The sequence below is a fragment of the Vigna radiata genome, chromosome 1 (genome assembly GCF_000741045.1).
Source record: "Vigna radiata var. radiata cultivar VC1973A chromosome 1, Vradiata_ver6, whole genome shotgun sequence".
Classification (NCBI taxonomy): Eukaryota; Viridiplantae; Streptophyta; class Magnoliopsida; order Fabales; family Fabaceae; genus Vigna; species Vigna radiata.
Genome location: NC_028351.1, coordinates 31,430,693 through 31,450,654, shown reverse-complemented (window position 1 = coordinate 31,450,654; position 19,962 = coordinate 31,430,693). Strand labels below are relative to the sequence as shown.

At 29.5% G+C, this 19,962-nt stretch overlaps 1 protein-coding gene and 1 long non-coding RNA gene across 4 annotated transcripts in view; one reads left to right on the top strand and one right to left on the bottom strand.

Annotated features, from left to right (window-relative positions):
* LOC106778371 overlaps positions 1 to 798 on the top strand; it is a 4,363-nt gene extending 3,565 nt beyond the window's left edge. The window contains exons 7-8 of one of the 3 annotated variants that reach the window (XR_002667437.1): positions 488 to 555; positions 650 to 798. This is a non-coding gene — a long non-coding RNA (uncharacterized LOC106778371). Of the gene's footprint in view, positions 1 to 487 lie in introns of all 3 variants that reach the window. The other 2 variants (XR_001377052.2, XR_002667434.1) reach the window with 2 other exon arrangements.
* Positions 799 to 2,516: 1,718 nt separating this feature from the next.
* On the bottom strand, positions 2,517 to 11,226 carry LOC106761709 (receptor-like protein 12). The gene is made up of 3 exons (XM_014645282.1): positions 7,684 to 11,226; positions 5,905 to 5,930; positions 2,517 to 2,649 (listed from the first exon to the last, which is right to left on the bottom strand). The coding sequence occupies exons 1-3, from the start codon at positions 11,224 to 11,226 to the stop codon at positions 2,517 to 2,519; spliced, it is 3,702 nt and encodes a 1,233-aa protein (XP_014500768.1).
* Positions 11,227 to 19,962: the final 8,736 nt, after the last annotated feature.

The window sequence follows — 19,962 nt, the reverse complement described above, 5'->3', positions numbered from 1 at the left end:
CATACTTGCACGTACCTTGGACACCTGCATAAAATTATTAATCTTAACCAATTTAATACAAGAATATACTTGAACAACCTTCATAAAGGTAAAGAATAAAAGAGGTTGTTGTTGTTGTACTTTGTCCTTTGGCGATCATGACAACAGATTCCTATTCCCCTGAAAAGTCCTTTGCATCTATGTAGTGTCTGTTCTTGAGATATTTCATCACTTCAACCTTTGGTGTTGGCTTTCCAATCTCCTTATAGTACACACAAATGAACCGATTCACAGTTTCCATTTTTCCTTTTTGAGAAAATTGAGGTTGTGATGGAATAATCTGATTCATCAAGCATGTTTACTAACCACTAAAATTATATTCTCAATCTCCTTTATTTTAAAAAAGTAGATATGTGAAGCATGTTTACTGTTTTTGTTGAGTGTTCTAGTTTGTTATTGAAGTTGTGACTCTTTTGATATAATTCTTTCTCTGTTATTATTCTCACAGGTGGAATTATCGTCCCTGATGAAGCTGAGCTTAGGTTGCTTGAAGCTTTCTATCACAACATATCCAAGGTGGAATAATCCAAGATGAAGTTTTCTCCAAGATTTGATTTATGCAGGTGAGATTTGGAAAACTTATGATATTGTTTTCTTCATTATAATGCAGATTTCTAANGAAGAGGTTAAGCGTGGATGAAGTGTAAAACTGTACCANAAATTGTAATTTCAATCTTTTATCTCAATTTTTACCCTTAAGTTGTTTTTATGTAAATATATATTGCACTTTAATTGTGTTAATAATTTGAATTCACTTTTCTAAATACATATTTTTGTGTATTTATTATATATTGCATATATGTATTGTTAATTCGAAAATTCTATTTATCTTTTATTATATATATAAAATTTCTATTTATTGAATGCAAATATGAGATTATTTTTTTTTTTTATAAAGTTATAAAGTTACATACGGATTTTTCCGTATGTAAACTATATGCGAATATTATATACGGATTATCTGTATGTAATTTATATATGGATATTACATACGGATTATCCGTATGTAATTTATATACAGATATTACATACGGATCATCCGTATGTAATTTATATACGGATTATCCGTATATAACATTAGCTACGACAGTATTATATACGGATTTTTGCCCGTATGTAATCCGTATATAACCAAAAATTATATACGGATTTTAGGCCTTATAAACGGATTTGGGCTGTAGATAATGACGTTTTTTCTTGTAGTGAAAGAGTAAGGTTGAGAAAAATTTGCACAAATGATTTTTATACTGGTTCAGATCACAAAGATCCTACATCCAGTCGCTTATCTCAAACGAAGATAAACAGTTCACTAAGCACAAAACAATTACAAATTACAATCACAAAGAAATAATTTGTAAGAGTTTAGAAACCACCTCTCTTGATACCACAAGAGATGAACCTGCACCTCCTTTNAATCTTCACAAAGGATGAGACACCTCCNCCGAATACTTCACGAAGGATGAAACACCTCCTCCGAATACTTCACGAAGGATGAAACACCTCCTTCGAATACTTCACGAAGGATGATCCTCTTCCAAACACCTCCTTAGACGCACCAAGGATGAACCAGCTATATCCTCTGTCACCATAGCAACATTTCACCAAATCCATAGACAAGAGTTTCACAAGCTGACCAAGAACACACACTTCTCAATAGTTTCTGAGTTCTTAAGCACAAGGGAAGAGTTGTTGTTGATGGATAAAGAGAGTCTATTTATAGACTGAACCAAAAACTCTTCCATTCTTCGTAACTGACCATTTTATGATTTTAATCAATTAATATTATTGTTAATCGATTAAAATAAGTGCAACGGCTAGTTTTCAAAAACCAGAAAACTCCAACGGCTAGTTTTCAAAAACCAGAAAACTCCAACGGCTAGTTTTAATCGATTATTCTTGGAATTAATCGATTAACTAATCGATTAAATTAAGTAGTAATCGATTATTTCTATACCAGTTGAGGTTTTAGCACCTGTAACGTTTTAATCGGTTATAACTTGGTTTAATCGATTAAAATCGTGCATTTTTTATTCTGAACAATTATAAAGTATGAAAGTACAAGAATCAAAACGTACTACTAATTGAAGTCCTAAACATTTAAACTACAATTATTACAAAAGCTTTTAATAAGTCTTCAAAGGATCTTTCTGAATCTTGATAAATCTTGACTTGATTTTGGCATCATCAAAACTTCATCTTCATCATTTTGCTAACAAGCTCTTACTTTTCCACATCAGAAAACAAGATAAGAAAACAGACAGGGAAAGCAAAAATAGATGGAAGGATTATCAAAATTATCCATTCAGGTAGACAAATTTCAGAATACAGGCCTCTATATTCTTTGAAGTGCAAGTTTAATGTATTAAAAAATAAGAAGGAAAAGGAAACTGTTAAGAACCTAACAAATATGCAAGGTCATTGGTCTATGAAAAAAAAAACGAAAAGTTGTCTTACTTCATGCGAGATGCTCCAAAACATTATTCAGCAAATGACATCAAAGGCGGTATATGATCCTCATCAAAACCAGCAGTAATAGCACGAGCAAATGCCATGCCTTGCTCTTTCTGCAATGCTGACTTACGCGTCTCTAGGACTTTCAGAAGATGAACTCTAATACATGAGAAGTGAACAAGTTAAGAATATTTTTCATATAGTGCAAAGAACCTATATTAATAAACTTATGAATCATATTTATTTGCACAAATGGTTGAGATTATGCAACCGCGAGATTAAAGAAAGATTTTTTAAAACCCAAACCCGCACTGGCCTTCCTTTGAACTGCTCATCGTCGAGTCACAGACCGTTGCCCTCGGTCATCGTTGCGCGCCCTCGTATCGTCGCCTACAGCCGGTTGAGTTGCGTCAGGTTGCGTGTGAAAGGGAGAGCACTCCTCTTGTACTAAATTACTAACTCGGTTGAGTTGCGCTAGGTTGCACCAGGTTGGATAACCGGATAACGTCCTTCGTGTAGGTCTCCACCTCGGTGGCCAGCCTGTCTAGATCGAGATCGGTGGAGGGAGATGGTTGGTGGAAGAGGAGTGTAGCGGAGATTGGATAGTGGTGGCGGAGAACACCTAGATTGAGATGGTGATTGTGGTGCAGTGAAATGAAAATTGTGGTTTGGGAGAAAATGAAGACAATAGGAAAATGAAGATAGTGGTTTGGGGGAAATGTAGGCAGCAGGAAGGAACTAGGGTTTAGGGGAAAAAACGCATAAGGAATGAAGGCTCAGAAAAATTATTTTAAAAATAAAAAATTTTAAATGTTAGGGGCGGTTTTTGTTTTAAACCGCCGGAAATACATTATTTTTGTAGTGTTAGAATGCTTTTTAGCAATATATATTATTTTTAAATAAAAAAGTGTAATTAGATTTTAATAAAAAAGATATATTTATAAGCATTAGTTTGAGAGGAGATTTAAATATGTCTAAATGTTTATGTAGATAATGAATATTTTATTTTATATTTGAAGATATAGTGAAAATAAATAAAAATGTATATATGTAATTGTTGGAATGAATTATAAACAATTTAATATCGTAGTTTTTTTATATTTTATTTTACTAGAGCTTTGTGCAAACTCTTGTATAAGTGAATTTTTTCTTGTAGCCGTTAATATGCTGACATATGAGATTTGATATATAGAGTTATAATTTTGTGCGTTGTGTTTCTTGTATTTTTTACTAATTATAGTTTTAAAATGTGTTTACTAATTAATAATACTTTGGAATAAAAAAGTAACATTTGAGTATTTGTGCATTGAATAATCTGGATGAGTGTAAAATGTAGTTGTACCTTGGTTAAATCTAACAATTAAGTTTTTGTGCACAATTGGTATTTTTTAGATTATAATAACCTCACCATCATTCTAAAGTTATTATGAGAAAAAATAAATAAATTTGCCAATGTAAAAAGGACAGTTTAAATATTTAAAAAAGTTTGAAAGTATATGAAAAAAAACTTCGAAGTACACGAAGAAAGTCCCAGAAAATAAATGTGTAGAAACCTTTCTATCTTCAAATTCAAGTGGCTTTTCATCTCAGAATACCTCTTTCCTCTGTTTTTTTTTACGTCCTTTGAGCATGGTACCCACACAATTCTTCTAATTTTCAACAACAATTCTACTTTTCCACATAATGCTTCACTTCTATATTAATCCATATTTCCTCTGCCAAAAATTACACAAATAATTAATTTCGTCAAAAATATAAACCATAAAAAGATAACGTAAAAAAACAGAAATTCAAAGAAAACTCATGTTAAAAGGCAAAGGAATAGAATACTCCAATAATTTAAGTCACTAATTAAATTCTTTCAGTTTATTTTTTTTTATACTTTTTGCAAAAACAAAATTTTTTCATAAGAATGATCTTATATCATTAGCAAATCAAATAAAAAAGTATTAGACTAGAAATCATCAAATTCATACAGGAGATCTTTATTTGAATTACAATTATCATTTACTATAAAAAATGTATTTATAAAAATAATTATGTCTATCATCTATAAAACTAATATTACAGTGATTAAACATACAAAAAAGAAAAAACAACTTATTATGAGAATATCACAACACTTTTGAGACATGATTGAAAGAGATAAAAATTTAAACATCCCATTAAAATAATATAAACATTATTAAAAAACTATTACAACATCAATATAATAGAACAATTTAACTTAAAGAAATATATAATAGATATCCATGCAATTATCCCAAAATAATTATAAGTATAATATTTTATACAACATGAAGTAAATAAGAGGATTATTTATACAGTTTTTCAAAATAAAAACTAGAATAGTTAATTATTTTACTTGATTAAACATATGTCATCGCCTCCCAAAACGTGCTCTATAAAGACGTAATCATCCTCTACTCATACCAATCAGGTGATCATTGCAAAAGAAATCAATATACACATACAACAAAAACAAAGAACACACAAAAAGGACAACTATTCCCTACATCAATACATCACTTTACTTGAAACTACCACCAAGAATTTCATCCTAAAAATTCTTGTCTAACCATACCTCAATTGCATACTCAACATCATGTGTAAAACATACAATTCTATAATTACTTTTAAACAAACTTAAGTTCATACTATAGTTCATAATTACAAGAAATCAAAAGAAAGAAAGCTTCCAATCCACTTCTAACAAGTTGCTTAACGTATTCCTCACCCAACGAGACCAATTCCCCATTGTTTAACGAGCCATCACTCGCTCTACGAATAGTAAAACAAAAAGTTCTCATCTCTTAATGAGAACTCTCACTCAACCACTACTATACCCAGATTTTTCACCCAGACCAACTCGCCCAATCATATGGCTCACTCTATGAATGTAGAAAAAAAAAGAGTTGCTCACTCAACGATCCTAGACTCACTTAACGAGTTTACATAATTATGTAGAACTTGTACTCCCTAAACCTCTCATATCCTAACTTACACTCTTCTACAAACATCTACAACTTCCATATGATATTTTAAACCTTAATTGACCTATCCAAATGTTAATGATCCAACTCAAACCTTATTTAAACTCATTTTACCATGAATTTCCAAACTCACTCCAACCAAAACACCACTCTATAGTCCATAAACAAATATCACTCATCTCTCATCATAATTTGTTAGTTCAGACTCTAAAAAAGTCACAATTGACCCAAAAACAGATCCTAAATCCTCACAATCATAAAAGAACCGATAACACTAAAATAATCATCGTAATTACAACCAAATTAACATAACATCATATCAACCACCACTCATACTTGTAAATTAAATTTATAAAAATCACTAGCTTCCCTTACCTGATTGGGAAAACTATCACGACTCTATACAACATACTACCCCTACCTTAGCTCAAGAAACTCCAAAAACACCTACAAACCACATAATCATGATTAGAGCAAGTCTTTAGGACCTTTGATTGACAAGGAGCAAGAAATAGAGACTAGATGACACATGCGTTAAACCTATTTGATGTGTGTTAAACATAAAAATTAAAGGGAAAAGGAGGAAACACTAACTTACTCAATAGGAAAAATTGATCAGTAGAGAATGAAGAACTCACTGTTGTGATCTCTTGAACGCTTTCTGATCATCAAATAAATGTCTCAAGAGTCAAAAATATTAAAGAGAAGGGAGAAGAAATTCAGAGAATGAGTTCTAGAGAAACATAACGAGTGTTTCAGATAATGAGACATGTTTATGAAATCTTATTTATATTATTGAATTATGTTAACTTTAAAATGTTCGGTCTTATTATTTTAAGATACATATAAGTTCTAGTACTCTATTTTCTAGGTTCTTACAAAAGTAAAGTAAAAGAAAAAAAATATATGTCATGTTAACGATATTTTATTATATTATTGTATCCATAGACATTAGTTATTATGTTTAAATATTCTTACTTATATTTAGATCGTTAATCTATCAATAAGTTTCTTTTTGTCTAATAAAAAATCGATTTAACCATAATATTTTTGTAATTGTTATTATATGGAAATGTGAACCATTTATGTCAAGAAAATCATTAAATCAAATTTAGAAATCAAAATATATAGTTACTATATTAATTAAAAACTATTGGTGTGTAATATAGTCTTTTTTATAAACAAAAAAATTATAATTAGTTAGTTCATTAGAGTTTAAATTGGTTATTTTCATTAATTTTCAAAGTTTTAGATACTTAATATTATTGATTTTAAATTAATCTGTCATTTTAAATTAAAAACTAATTTAGTGACAACAAATTTAATAATATTAGAAACCAATTTAGACTCTAATTATTATGAATAATATTTTTTTTTAGTTTATAAAATAGTATTTAAATTAGTTAATATAATGACTAATTATTATTCATTTTTAAAATTAATTATTATTGAATGATTTTTTTATAATAATTTTACAAAGATAAATAATAGATAGTGAATGAGAACTTAAAATGTGATGTTATTTTTTTAACTAAATAATATCTTGATAATATGTAACCATAATTATGATGTAATATACAAAAATATTTGTATTTATACAAATTTTGGCTTTAAATGTGCTTATTTAATTTTGAAATACATTCTGATTTTTATTTGGTCTCTAGTAAAAAAAGCTTTTGTTTCCAAAATCTTTTAACATATTTTCTTTCTTTGTTAAGTTGTTTTCGAAATATTTATGGATTTTATCCCGCGAAATGTTTAAATTTTGTTCTTTACGCTCCTAAAATTTTGTTTTCTATGTGATATGTTGAAGTAGAAAAATCACTAAATCATCATGAAATATAAAATAATAAGAAAAATGAAGGATAAGAAAAAAAAATATGGATGAATATACTTTGGAGAGAAAAAACATGTTTGAATCTAAAATCTTTATTACTTTTCTTTTATTTTTGAGATTCCATTTACAGGAATTATTTCTATATTGAAAAAAGTATACGAATATTGAAATTTCCATAAGAATGGTCAATTTTGATCTTAATATCACAGGAAAAGTAATTCCTATTATAAGAAGTATGAAAATCATTTATTTAAAATAATAATAATAATAATAATAATAATAATAATAATAATAGTAATAGTAATAATAAAAAGAAAACAAAAAAAAAATCAAAATTTAAACACAAGGTTTAAATAATGTTACCTGCTTTATTTTGTACCAAATCTTGAAAACTTTCACTGTTGTCATGACATAAAGAGCGTCTCCCAAATTATTTAAGAAGTTGAAATATGCATGACGCCAAGAAGGTATTATTAAGATTGAGCCAAACACTCCCCAAAAGCTTATAGCAAATCCAATTGTCATACTTATATAATATTCCCGACTGAAAATCAAATTGTCCTCCTTATGAAATTTAACAATTGGTTGTTGTCTTGCTTCTCCATCAGCACACGATTTCTTTAATGGTGGTCCACAAAGATCAACATTATCTTCATATTTGGATGCATTGAAACTCTGTAATTGTGTGCCAGTTGGAATTTTTCCAGATAAATAATTATGTGACAAATCTAATTCAGTGAGTCGGTCAATTTGAGCAAGACTGGAAGGAATAGAACCAACAAGTTGGTTTCGTGACAAATCAAGAAATTCAAGCGATATTAACTCTCCAACATTTGAAGGAATTTTTCCTGTGAGTTGATTTCTTGATAAATTCAATGAAACCAATCCAAATAAACCCTCTATTTCTTTTGGAATTCCTCCTGAGAATTGATTGCTTGAGAGATCAATGCTATTTAAAAGTGATAATCCCCTGTTTGTGAACATTCGTTCTGAACCTTTCCACATCAAGAATGCATTCAAATTGTATGAAGGTTTACTTATAATATAATTAGTTATAACCAAATATCGATGACCTTCATAATCTGTCAAGGAAGTCATTCGAACCATCGAGGAAAAATGTTTTATGCATTTAGGAATTTGTCCAGATATGTTGTTTAGCGAGAGATCTAAGAGTTGAATTCTTCTTAGATAACAAATTTGCAATGGTAAACTTCCATTCAAATAATTCCTTCTCAAGCTTAAAAATTGCAACTTTGATAATTCCTTCCCAATCCAATTTGGAATATATCCTGATAATCTATTTTCTGTTATATCTACCATCACCAACTCTGTGCAGTTCCTTAAGGAGAAAGGGATTTTACCTACTAAGTTATTGCTTTTCAATAACAATACTTGAAGTTTATGGAGTGATCCTACTGAAGAAGGAATCTCTCCTGAAAACTTGTTCTGACTCATATTTAAGTAAGTCAACGACTTGAACTGGGTCCAACAATTTGGAATTTGTCCAGAAAACTTATTATTTGAAAGGTCTAATTGGTATAAAGATTCAGTTACACCACCAGAGCATAAAAACGAAAAAGAATTTGTGAATTTATTGTTTGACAGATCAAGAAATGTTGAGCCTCTTAAAAATGGTGGAACATGACCTTCAAATTTATTTGATGCAAGACTAAGAGAATAATAGTGATTCTCTATTGGCAAATTTGGAATCGTCCCTTGTAAATTATTACATGAAATATTAATACTCATCCAATCTAACAATCCAAATTTAGCCCAAAACCATTTTGGAACAGTACCTGATATTCCATTATTTGAAATGTCAAGTTTTTGAAATTCATTTTGTTTCTCTAGCCATTTGGGAAACAATGGACCAAGCTTGCAAGACCTCAATTCAATAGTATCCAATTGAAAGGTTGAAGCCCAATTTTCACTAACTTTTAACGTCAATGAGTTATCTGACAATATCAGGCTCTTTAACTTTGTCATATTATAAAAATGAGAGTCGGTTAATACACCTTTCAAAGAGTTTGACATCAAGGATAATACCTCAAGTTCTGTGGGAAATCGAAGATCTTCAAAAATTGTCCCATTTAGCTTGTTACTATCAAGCAATAATTGTTTTAAAGATGGGAACATTATTGCGAGGTTGCTAGGCAAAGTACCACTAATTTGATTCATGCCTAGATTTAAATTTTGCAACGATGGGGATAAGTGATGTATTATTGCTGAAAGATTTTCACTCAAACTGTTATTAAATAGGTTCAATGAACGCAAAACAGTATCATTGTGAAGTAATTTTTGAACTCCATCCTTTAATCGATTGTCTGATAGATCCAACGTTTCCAACTTTGAAAATATTGAAAAATCAGGTAATGTGCCATTNAATTTATTTTGACCGAGATATAGTTCTCGCAATGAGTATCTAGAACATCCAGACAAATGATTAAATATCACTGCGAGATCTTCACTCAAATTATTGAAAGAAAAATCCAATAATTCCAAAGTACATGTGCTTCCAAATGATTTTGGAACACCACCTTCTAAAGAGTTAAACCTAACTGACAACTGCTCCAAATGAACTGGCAAATTAGTGCCTTCAGGTATCTTCCCACTCAATTGATTATCAGAAAGATCCAAAGTTTTTAAAGATGAGAACATTGAAAGGTCAGGTAGGGAGCCTATGATTTGATTAGATGTCAAACTCAACTTTTGTAATGAGTATCTAACACAACCACTGGAGAAATTATGAAGAATTGACGAAAGGTCTTCAGTCATATTGTTTTCAGATATGTCTAAAGAACGTAGGTTGCATATATTCATGAATGATTTCAAATCTTGACCCTTGAACACATTATAGGAGAGGTCAAGGTGCACAAGCGAATTCATGGCCAAGCCAAAATGATTTGATGTCAAACCCTTCAAGAGGTTCCAACTAAGGTCAAGCTCAACAAGGTTGGAAGTGGTGTTTGACACCCACTGGAATACCATTGGTTGTGTGAAGGCGTTATGAGAAAGATGAAGGACAGAAAGAGAAGTAGAAAAATTGAAGTTGGAAGGGTTGAATGAAAGGAGGAAATGATCGGAAAGGCCACATCCAATTAAACTGAGTTCTCTTATTTTTGGTAGCTTGGCAATCTTTCGAAGCCAACTAGGAGAACTTCTAAAATTAGGTATGGAATCCAAGTAAAGATGGGTTAAAGAAGCAAGATTAGATAACCATTGATCACTAGTGACAATTTTGAGATCATATCCTCCAAGATAGAGTTGATGCAAATTTGAAAGGTTTCCTAGTTGGGAAGGAATGTATCCTTCCAAATAATTCCCACTAAGATCAAGATATTCCAACCGAGAAAGATTTCCAAGTTGAGGAGGGATTGAACCATCCAAATAATAATTATGAGCAAGATTCAAATATTTCAAATGAGAAAGAGAACTTATCTGAGTTGGAATTTGTCCGCTAAATTGACATGAAGAGAGATCAAGATATTTCAAGTTGGTAAGAGAGCCAAGAAACTCTGGAATATTAGTGTCTGTAAAATCATTGAAACTGAGGTTCAAATACTGTAAGTTTCGCAACTCCATTAACGACTTGTGGATCTCTCCGCTGATGTAATGCCAAGGGTCTTCATAATAATAGCCAAGAGAAAGAAATTCATACTGATACTGTGCAGGAAGGTGGAGGCTTATAATATGAGCGGTGATGTTGGTGCAGCGAATCCCTTCCCATTGGCAACAGTCGGGAGTGGTCCAAGAGGAGAGCATGCCGTAACGATCGACAATGGCAGCCTTGAATTGAAGGAGGGCTTCCCTCTCCTTTGGAATGCATCTGATACGGTGTTGTCCATGAGCAACCTGCAACACCACACTCATCACAAACATAAACATCATCACTTTGAGAATATTCATGATCATGAAATAGAGAGATTGAATATTATAGAATTAGATTGATCTGTGTTCTGAATTTATCACTCCCAATACCCACATTTATACTCTCAAACTCCTTAATTACTTTATTCTAAGTCGTCGTCGTCGTGGTGTTTGCCTGTTTCCATTTTTTTTATTCATGAAATAATTTTTGGCCCATAAATAATGTACTAAAAGTATGACTCATAAAAGGCAACAGATATAAAACATAAAACGCAAACTACAAGGTTACTTTTGCAATTCAGTTTATTTTGTTTTTCTGTTTAAATAATAGAAAGGTTAATGACATTTCATTTCAACTTTATAATCCAGAAATGTTATTAATGCATGCAAGATTTCAATAATATAAATTGACTTCGAATAATTTTTCAATAATATCAATTAAAGGTTAATTTTTCCTAACGACATAGAAAGAGTTCAAATTATTACAAATTAATAGTTTTTTTTATTCTTATGTAGAGACAAAATAACGTATGAAGATAAATAGAATTAGAAAATCTTATATTGTCTGTATTTTTTTTATGAAATTCATGGAAAATTCAAACTTACAAAATAGAAGGAGATACAAAAGGGAAGGAAGCGTTGCTCCCACAAGTCCTTGCGTATTGATTTTGTGACTCCAACAATCAAAGACCAAACCTTCTTTGAGTCACAAGAAGAAATAGGGCACAACTTACCACATCCGCCAATGTATCGCTCAGTGCCGTTACTCTGTCGTTGCACAGGTCTTCATAAACTCCAATATTTGATCTATGTAATGTTGGCTCTTAACGGTGTGGCCTCGGTAAAGCACACACTCAACCAAAAGGAGGTGGTGTTAAGCGCCACCAGTAGTTCAAGAACTCTATCTTTTTGTTGTTTTTTCTGTTTCTCTCAGCTGTCAAGCTCTTTGATTTTGTAGTCTTCTTGTTACTAAATCAGATAAAAAAAGAAGTAAGCATTAGTGGTAATGAGGATTAAGAAGGTTACAAGTTAAAAAAGAGTTAATTGTTAATAAACTATGACTAAGATATAAACTCTATAAAAATTAACATTATTAGATTTTCAAAAAAGTTTGAAATTTAAAAAGAGTGTTAGTGAGGAAAAAAAGATTTGAAATGAATGTGCAATTAAGACCTCATTAAAGCACGAGGTGAAACATAATTGATTAACATTGAAGCAAGTACAAATGCAAAAAAATAAAATCAACACATAATCAATCAATATATGCAACAATATAGAAAATGCATATTTCAATCGGTACAAGCTATGTCTAATACGCCAAAGCTATTTACTTCCTCTTTAGTGAACAAACATCGAATAAATTCAAAAGATGAATTGTCAAAAACCACCTTATAATTGTTTTATATTTATTTTTCCTATGAAAATTACCTTATTTAATACAGCAAAACAGATAAAGAGTGGTTTATCACAAAAAATTATCTTAAAATTGTCCCATATAGATGAATTATATTAAGCAAGTTGTGCTTTGAGTATATTTTTATCAATGTAGTGTGAAACTCTCCCTACAAAAGACAACTTTCTTGCAGACACTTGATTTGAGATGCATTTCCGTTTACTTTAAATTGCTGAAAAATAACAAACGTATATGTAACAACACAATTTGTATTTGTATAAGCAATTTTGGCAATAAAATATCAATTTTTATGTCACAATAAGCATCTTTAAACATATTGAAGTTGATTTACTCATATCATTATCGAAACAGGGAATGATTCAAACTTATTTTACTTGTACAACCCAAAAAGAATATTGTTTCGTGTGTGAGGTCGAGTTACTTCAAACACCTACACAATTTCTCCTGAAAAGTTATCCGGTAGACAACTCAAATCTTCGTCTTCATGTCACCGTCCGGAGGTGTACCTACCAAAGGTTTTTCGATGCCAAAGTCAGTAAATTGTTCGTACGAGAGTTCAATGCAATGGTAATAAATGTGTAGTAAAATGTGATCATCTACCTCTTACCTTTGACTTATATTTATAGTTTTCTGGCATGAACCTTGATTAGTGAAACCTTAATCACGACCCAATCTCAGCCCATTACCTCTAATCACTATTTTCCTAAACTTTTGTAGAAAAACCTGTTTATTCGACTAAGGCCGGACGTTCCTACCGACCGTCGGTCTTGCCTGTTGTTTCTGTCACGTTCCATCGCTTAAGCTGTTTCTTGCTCTCCAAGGTCGTCCAACTTACTTGGTTCTGGGAAAATGTATGGCCGTCCATGCCATAGTGTGCAAATATCACATTGATTATAAGGTATTTCATAAATCCTGCAAAAGTAAGTAAAATACTTCTAGGTACCCATTTTGTGGTTGGGTCCTTTCATGTTAGCAATATACATGTTGGTTTTGGGCAACCAAAAATATTTTCCACTTGGAACACCAACATTTTTTAAATAACAAGATCTTGATGTATGACCCTTCATTAAACAATAGAAGCAAGATAATGACTAAGACAATCAAGAATCTTTGGCTCTTCTACATAAGCTAGAGGTTGAATATCACTCAATGGTGACAACTACGTGTGAGTTAAAATGGCTCAAAAACTTACTTAGTGATTTGTGGTTATTAATTTTAAAGAGATGCAATTATATTATGATAGTCAATAAACAACATATACAACTTAAAATCCAATTTTTCATGGATAAAATAAAACATATTAAAGTTGATTATCATTTTATATATAATAAAGTAACAATTGACATCATTTATCCTCCATATGTTCCTACTAAGGTACAACAAGTAGAAACACAATTTAAGTCTCTTTCACACAAGTTAAACATTTAAGATCTTTATGCTCAAATTTGAAGAAGTATTTAAATATTATCATTATGATTATTTGTTTTATTTTATTATTGATCTTCTATTTGTAGACATAATTATTTTTATATTTATGAACATTATTTAATAAATCTTTTGAGTCGCTATAATTTTATCTTATTCTAGGTAACTAGTCCTATAATATGTATTTATAACGATGGCTGGGTAAAAGAAAACAATATGATTTTTTTTTCCCGTAAAACTTATCATAAAGTAACTTTAAAATTAAAATGAAAAAGTTTGTTTACGAATAAAAGCTAATGAATAAAATTAAATGCTTAATATGATATTACGATAAAACGTGCATATTAATGAGAGAAACTAACAGTGTTCATAAGTTTGGAATAATCTAATCAATTCCATTATTCAAGTCAAACTAATTAAAGTATTTTAAATTTTTAATCAAACGACAGAGTGTTGCATTCAAATATCACACATTTTATTAAGTTGTTTGAATACGTCAACTCTTGTGCAATTTGTTTTTGTTTATTTTATGATTTTTATGGACTTCTAGATTACGGGACTGATATACTTCTTAAAAACAGAAAATATACGTCAGAATTTTGTCTTCATAAAATTGTTATCTATTATGAAAGACCTTTTCTAGTCTTTAATTAATAATTACTAATGTAAATTAGAAGTAAAGATTTATTCCTGATTCAGTACTTGTGCAGTTTTTATTCTTCTTCCTCTTGAAGGTTTAGAAGTTATTCGTGATTCAGTACTTCCTATTCCTCCTATTCATGTGGGCCTATGTAAGAAGGTAAAAAAACATAATTAAAGAGGTCATATCTATTAATACAATACTTCTTTTGTTTAAAGGCAGAAACTTTAATTTGATCTTTCTAATTTGATGAGAAATTATGGTTATAAAATTTGGAGGTTTTCATTTGATTATTTATAGCCTTCATTAAATTCTTAATGTAATAATGAATGCTATTTTTTTTTTTTTGAACATTTTAGATTATGATAGTAGAATTCCTCATTGATATCTCCTGTATCAGAAAACCAAATCCATAAACTATCATTGACTTTTGATACACCTCTTGAAGATCCAAAACCATATATCAAATACTAATTAGATAATTAATTTACTTTTTTACAACTAGACTTGATCTTGCTTATTTTGTTAACATTTTATCTTAATATATGTAGAAACCTTGTCAAAGGACATTGAGAGGCGGCCTTAAAAGTTATTAGATATTTAAAGAAACATCCAAGACAAGTATTTTATTTAATAATTTGAGAGTTACTAATTCCAAACGGATGTAATTATAGTATGATAGTTATTCAACATTACATATATCTCAAAATCCAATTTTTCATGAAAGAATAAACCATATTGAAGTTGATGGTTATTTTGTTTGAAAAGAAACAACAGACATCATTTATCCTCCATATTTTCCTACCAAAGGGTTATTAAATATTTGAGGAAACATAGGACAAGGTATTCTACTACAGTGTTCTAGAATAATGGAACTACAATATGGTGTGATTTGGATTGGACAGGTTGTACACTTACAATAAGTTTTTTGATTGGTCAGGTGATGCTTCTTAGTTCTTGTTCAACTTGGAAAACTAAAACAGTTAACAGTATCTTGCTCTTCTACAAAGGATAGAGGCTAAACATTGCTTTATGATGATGATTACATATAAGTAAAATGGCTCAAACATTTACATGATGATTTAGGGATTACTAATTTCAAAGAGATGTGATTATATTATGATATTATGATAGTTAATCAATATTATATATAGTTCAAAATCCAATTTTTCATGAAAGAATAAAACATATTGAAGTTAATTGTAATTTTATTTGTAATGAAACTACTGATATCATTTATCCTCCATATGTTCCTCCAAAGTACAACTAGCAAAAGCATAATTTTAAGTGTTTTCAGTGCAAGTTAGTTATTCAAGATCTTCTTATTCAAATTTGAAGAGATATTTAAATATTTATGGCCATTTATTTTATTTTATAATTAATTAGAAGATATATTCTTAATTTATTTATGCACATAATTATAATTATATTTATGAAAATTATGTGATGAATAGTGGTTGTAATTTTATCTTATTTTAAGTAACAAGTCCTATAATACGTATTTATAATGATGATTTGGTAAAGAGAGGTATGCTTGTTTTTTTTTTTTTTTTCTGTAAAACTTATGATGAAGTAACTTTAAAATAAAAATGAAAAAGTTTGTTTACAAAAGAGAAACTAATGAATAATATTAAATGCTTAATATATGATTAAGATAAGATGTGCAAAATGTGATTATCAGTTTGGAATAATCTAATAAATTCCATAATTCAAGTCAAACTATTTAAACTATTTTAATTTTTAATCAAACGAGAGAGAGTGACGCATTCAAATATTAAATGTGATTTACTAATTAAATTAAAGATGACCCAAATCCATGTACACATAGCAACTCGACACATTTTATTAAGTTGTTTGAATACGTCAACTCTGATTGAGCAATTTATTTTTGTTTGTTTTATGGATTTTTCTTGACTTCCAGATTACGGGACTGACATACTTCTTAGAAAACAGAAAATATACGTCAGAATTTTGTCTTCATGAAATTGTTATCTATTATAAAAGACCTTTTCTAGTCTTTAATTAATAAATACCAATGTGAGTTATAAGTAAAGATTTATTGCATGAACCAACATATATACTAATTCTTCCTGTTTTCTCTCATGTTTTTCTATTTATGTCCTTTGAGCATGGTACCCTCACAACTCTTGTAATCTTCAAAACCAATAACATTTTCCACAGACTTCACACATATAATCCATATTTCCTCTGCCAAAAATTAAACAAATAATTACTTTCGCCAAAAATAAAAACTAAAAAAAATGAAAGAAAGAGAAATCCAAAGAACACCCAAATATTAAAAGTCAAAGGGATTTAAAACTCCAATAATTGAAGTGATTACTGCTTAAATTCTTTCAATTTATTTTATATTTTGTAAAAAATATTATTTTTCAAAAAATAATTATCTTATATTTAAATTTAATTATTTAGAATATTAATCATTTTTAAGTTTATAAAATAATATTTAATTAATTAATATAGTAACTCCTTATTATTCGTTTCTAAAATTGATTACTATAATGATTTTTTTATAATAATTTTACAAATAAATAATAAATAGCGAATGATGAATTAACATGTGGTGTTATTTCTTTAACTAAATAATATCTTGATTATATGTAACGATAATTATCATGTATTTATATACAAATTTATTTGTATTTACAATCATTTATATTGGTACAAATTTTGGCTTTAAATGTGCCTATTTAAATTTGAAATACATTCTGATTTTCATTTGGTCTCTGGTAAAAAAGGTTTTTTTATTCCAAAATGTTTTAAAAGTTTTTATTTGTCTGTTAATTTTTTATTCATCGGTAATTAAGGTATACGGATCTTGTTACTCATGTCATTATAAAAAGTAAAATCTTCATAATTCATCTACTTAATAAGATGCCTTAAGTAGTCTTTATTCTATTACTTGCTTTGTAAGTAGAGAATAATTTTTTTTGTCTGGTTGGCGTGTTGCAATGGCCAATAAGATACAAGCTTCATAAGAAAAAGATAAATGGTTCTATAGCTCTCGAAATTATATGGATATACAAAATAGAACAGCACACAGATGAGAGCATAAAGTTTAAAATTGAGACTTGTTATATTCAAACATCATTAAAAAGGAAGAATAAACTATGATTAAACATGCACCCAATGACATAAATGGTGATTATACTTACCTTCTCATAGTGGCAGCAATTAGAAAATGACACATTCACTAAACGAATGTACATAATTTGCTTCTCCATGGTGATTTGGTTGAGGAGGTATGTACATGAAAGTTTCTCCCGAATTTAATTTACAGGTTGGACTTGAAACAAGTTCCTCATTGTTGGTTTGCTATGTTGGCTATTTCTTTGAAGCATTTTGGCTTTATCCAATCCTATTCAAATTACTTACTGTTTACATTATACAGGGTAAAAATGCATCTCTACGTACTAGCGTATGTTCATAACTTAATTATTGCTAGCAATAATATTTCATCCATGAAAATTTTGAAACCTTACTTAGGTTCCAACTTTCATATGAAGAACTTAGGTCTCTTAAAATATTTTGAGGTTGGAGATAATCTATAATCAGGAGGGAATTTACCTATGTTAGCAAACATATGCATTGGAAATTATTGCAGACACAGGTTTATTTCGTTTCAAGCTTGCAATTTTCCAATAGAACAAAATCATAAGCCAGTATTGACTTCTAATACATCTCTTGAAGATTCGGAACTGTATTGAAGACTGGTTAGAAGATTAATTAATTTTTTATGACTAGATTTGATCTTGCTTATTTTATTAACATTTTATCTCAATTTATGTAAAAATCTTGTAAAGGGCATTGTGAGGCAATCTTAAGGGTTATTAGATGTTTGACGAAACATCCAAGATAAGGTATTTTACTACTGTATGCTAAAAAACTGGAACTACATGATGGTGTGATTTGGATTGGTTGGGTTCTTCACTTACAATATGTTTTTTGACTAGTTGAGCGGTGCTTCTTGGTTTTTCTCCATATTAGAAAACGAAGAAACAATCAATAACATCTCGCTCTTCTACAAAGACTAGAGACTGAATATCACTCTGTGATGATATGTGAGTTAAAATGACTCAAACATTTACTTGGTAATTTGGAGTTACTAATTCAAAAGGGATATGATTATATAATGATAATTAATCAACATTACATATAGTTCAAAATCCGATTTTTGGTGAAAGAATAAAACATATTGAATTTTATTATTATTTTGTTTGTAATGAAACAACTTACATCATTTATGCTCCATATGTTCTTACTAAGCTACAACTAGCATAAACACAATTTGAGGTTTTCTATTGTAAGTTACACATTCAAGATCTTCATACTTAAATTTGAGAAGATATTTAGATATTATCATTATGATTATTTATTTTATTTTATTATTGATTAGGAGAGATATTCTTAATCTATGCATAAACATAATTATGATTATATGAGTATTTCCATGGCTATAATTTTTTCTTATTTTAGGTAACAGGTCCTCTGTTTATAATGATGACTTGGTTAAAAAAGATATGATTTTTTTTTTCTATTAAACTTATGATAAAGTAACTTTAAAATTAAAGTGAAAAAGTTTGTTTACAAAGAGAAACTAATGAATAAAATTAAATGCTTAATATATGATATTAATATAAGACGTGCATCTTACGAGAGAAACTAAAAGTGTTTATCTGTTTGGCCTAATCTAATCAATTCCATAATTCAAGTCACACCAATTAAACTATTTTAAATTTTTAATCAAATGAGAGTGATGCATTCAAATATTAAATGTGATTTATAATTGAATTAAAGATGAACCAAATCCAAATCCATGGGCACAGAGTAAACCGACACATTTTATTAAGTTGTTTGAATACGTCAACTCTGAATGAGCAATTTATTTTGTTTGTTTTATGGATTTTTATTGACATCCAGATTAGGGGACTGACTAGAGCTGTCAAAACGGGTAACCCGGCTCGACCCGGCCCGGCCCACCACGGGTTGGTCACTTAGTGAGTCAACCCAACCCGGCTCATTTATTAGCGAGCCAGAAAAACTCGAACCCGGCCCGACCCACCACGGGTTGGTGGGTAAACGGGTTGGCTCACTAGCCCATTTAATTACATTTTTTTTAAAATAAAAAAATACAAACTTTCAGTAATTTAAATTTAAACAATTTTCACTCCCAAAAAATTATGTTAAAGACAATTCAAAATAATAATAAAAAGTACAATATAATCCAAATGTCATTCAAAAACAAACACAAAAAATATACAAACAAGTTTCTTATATT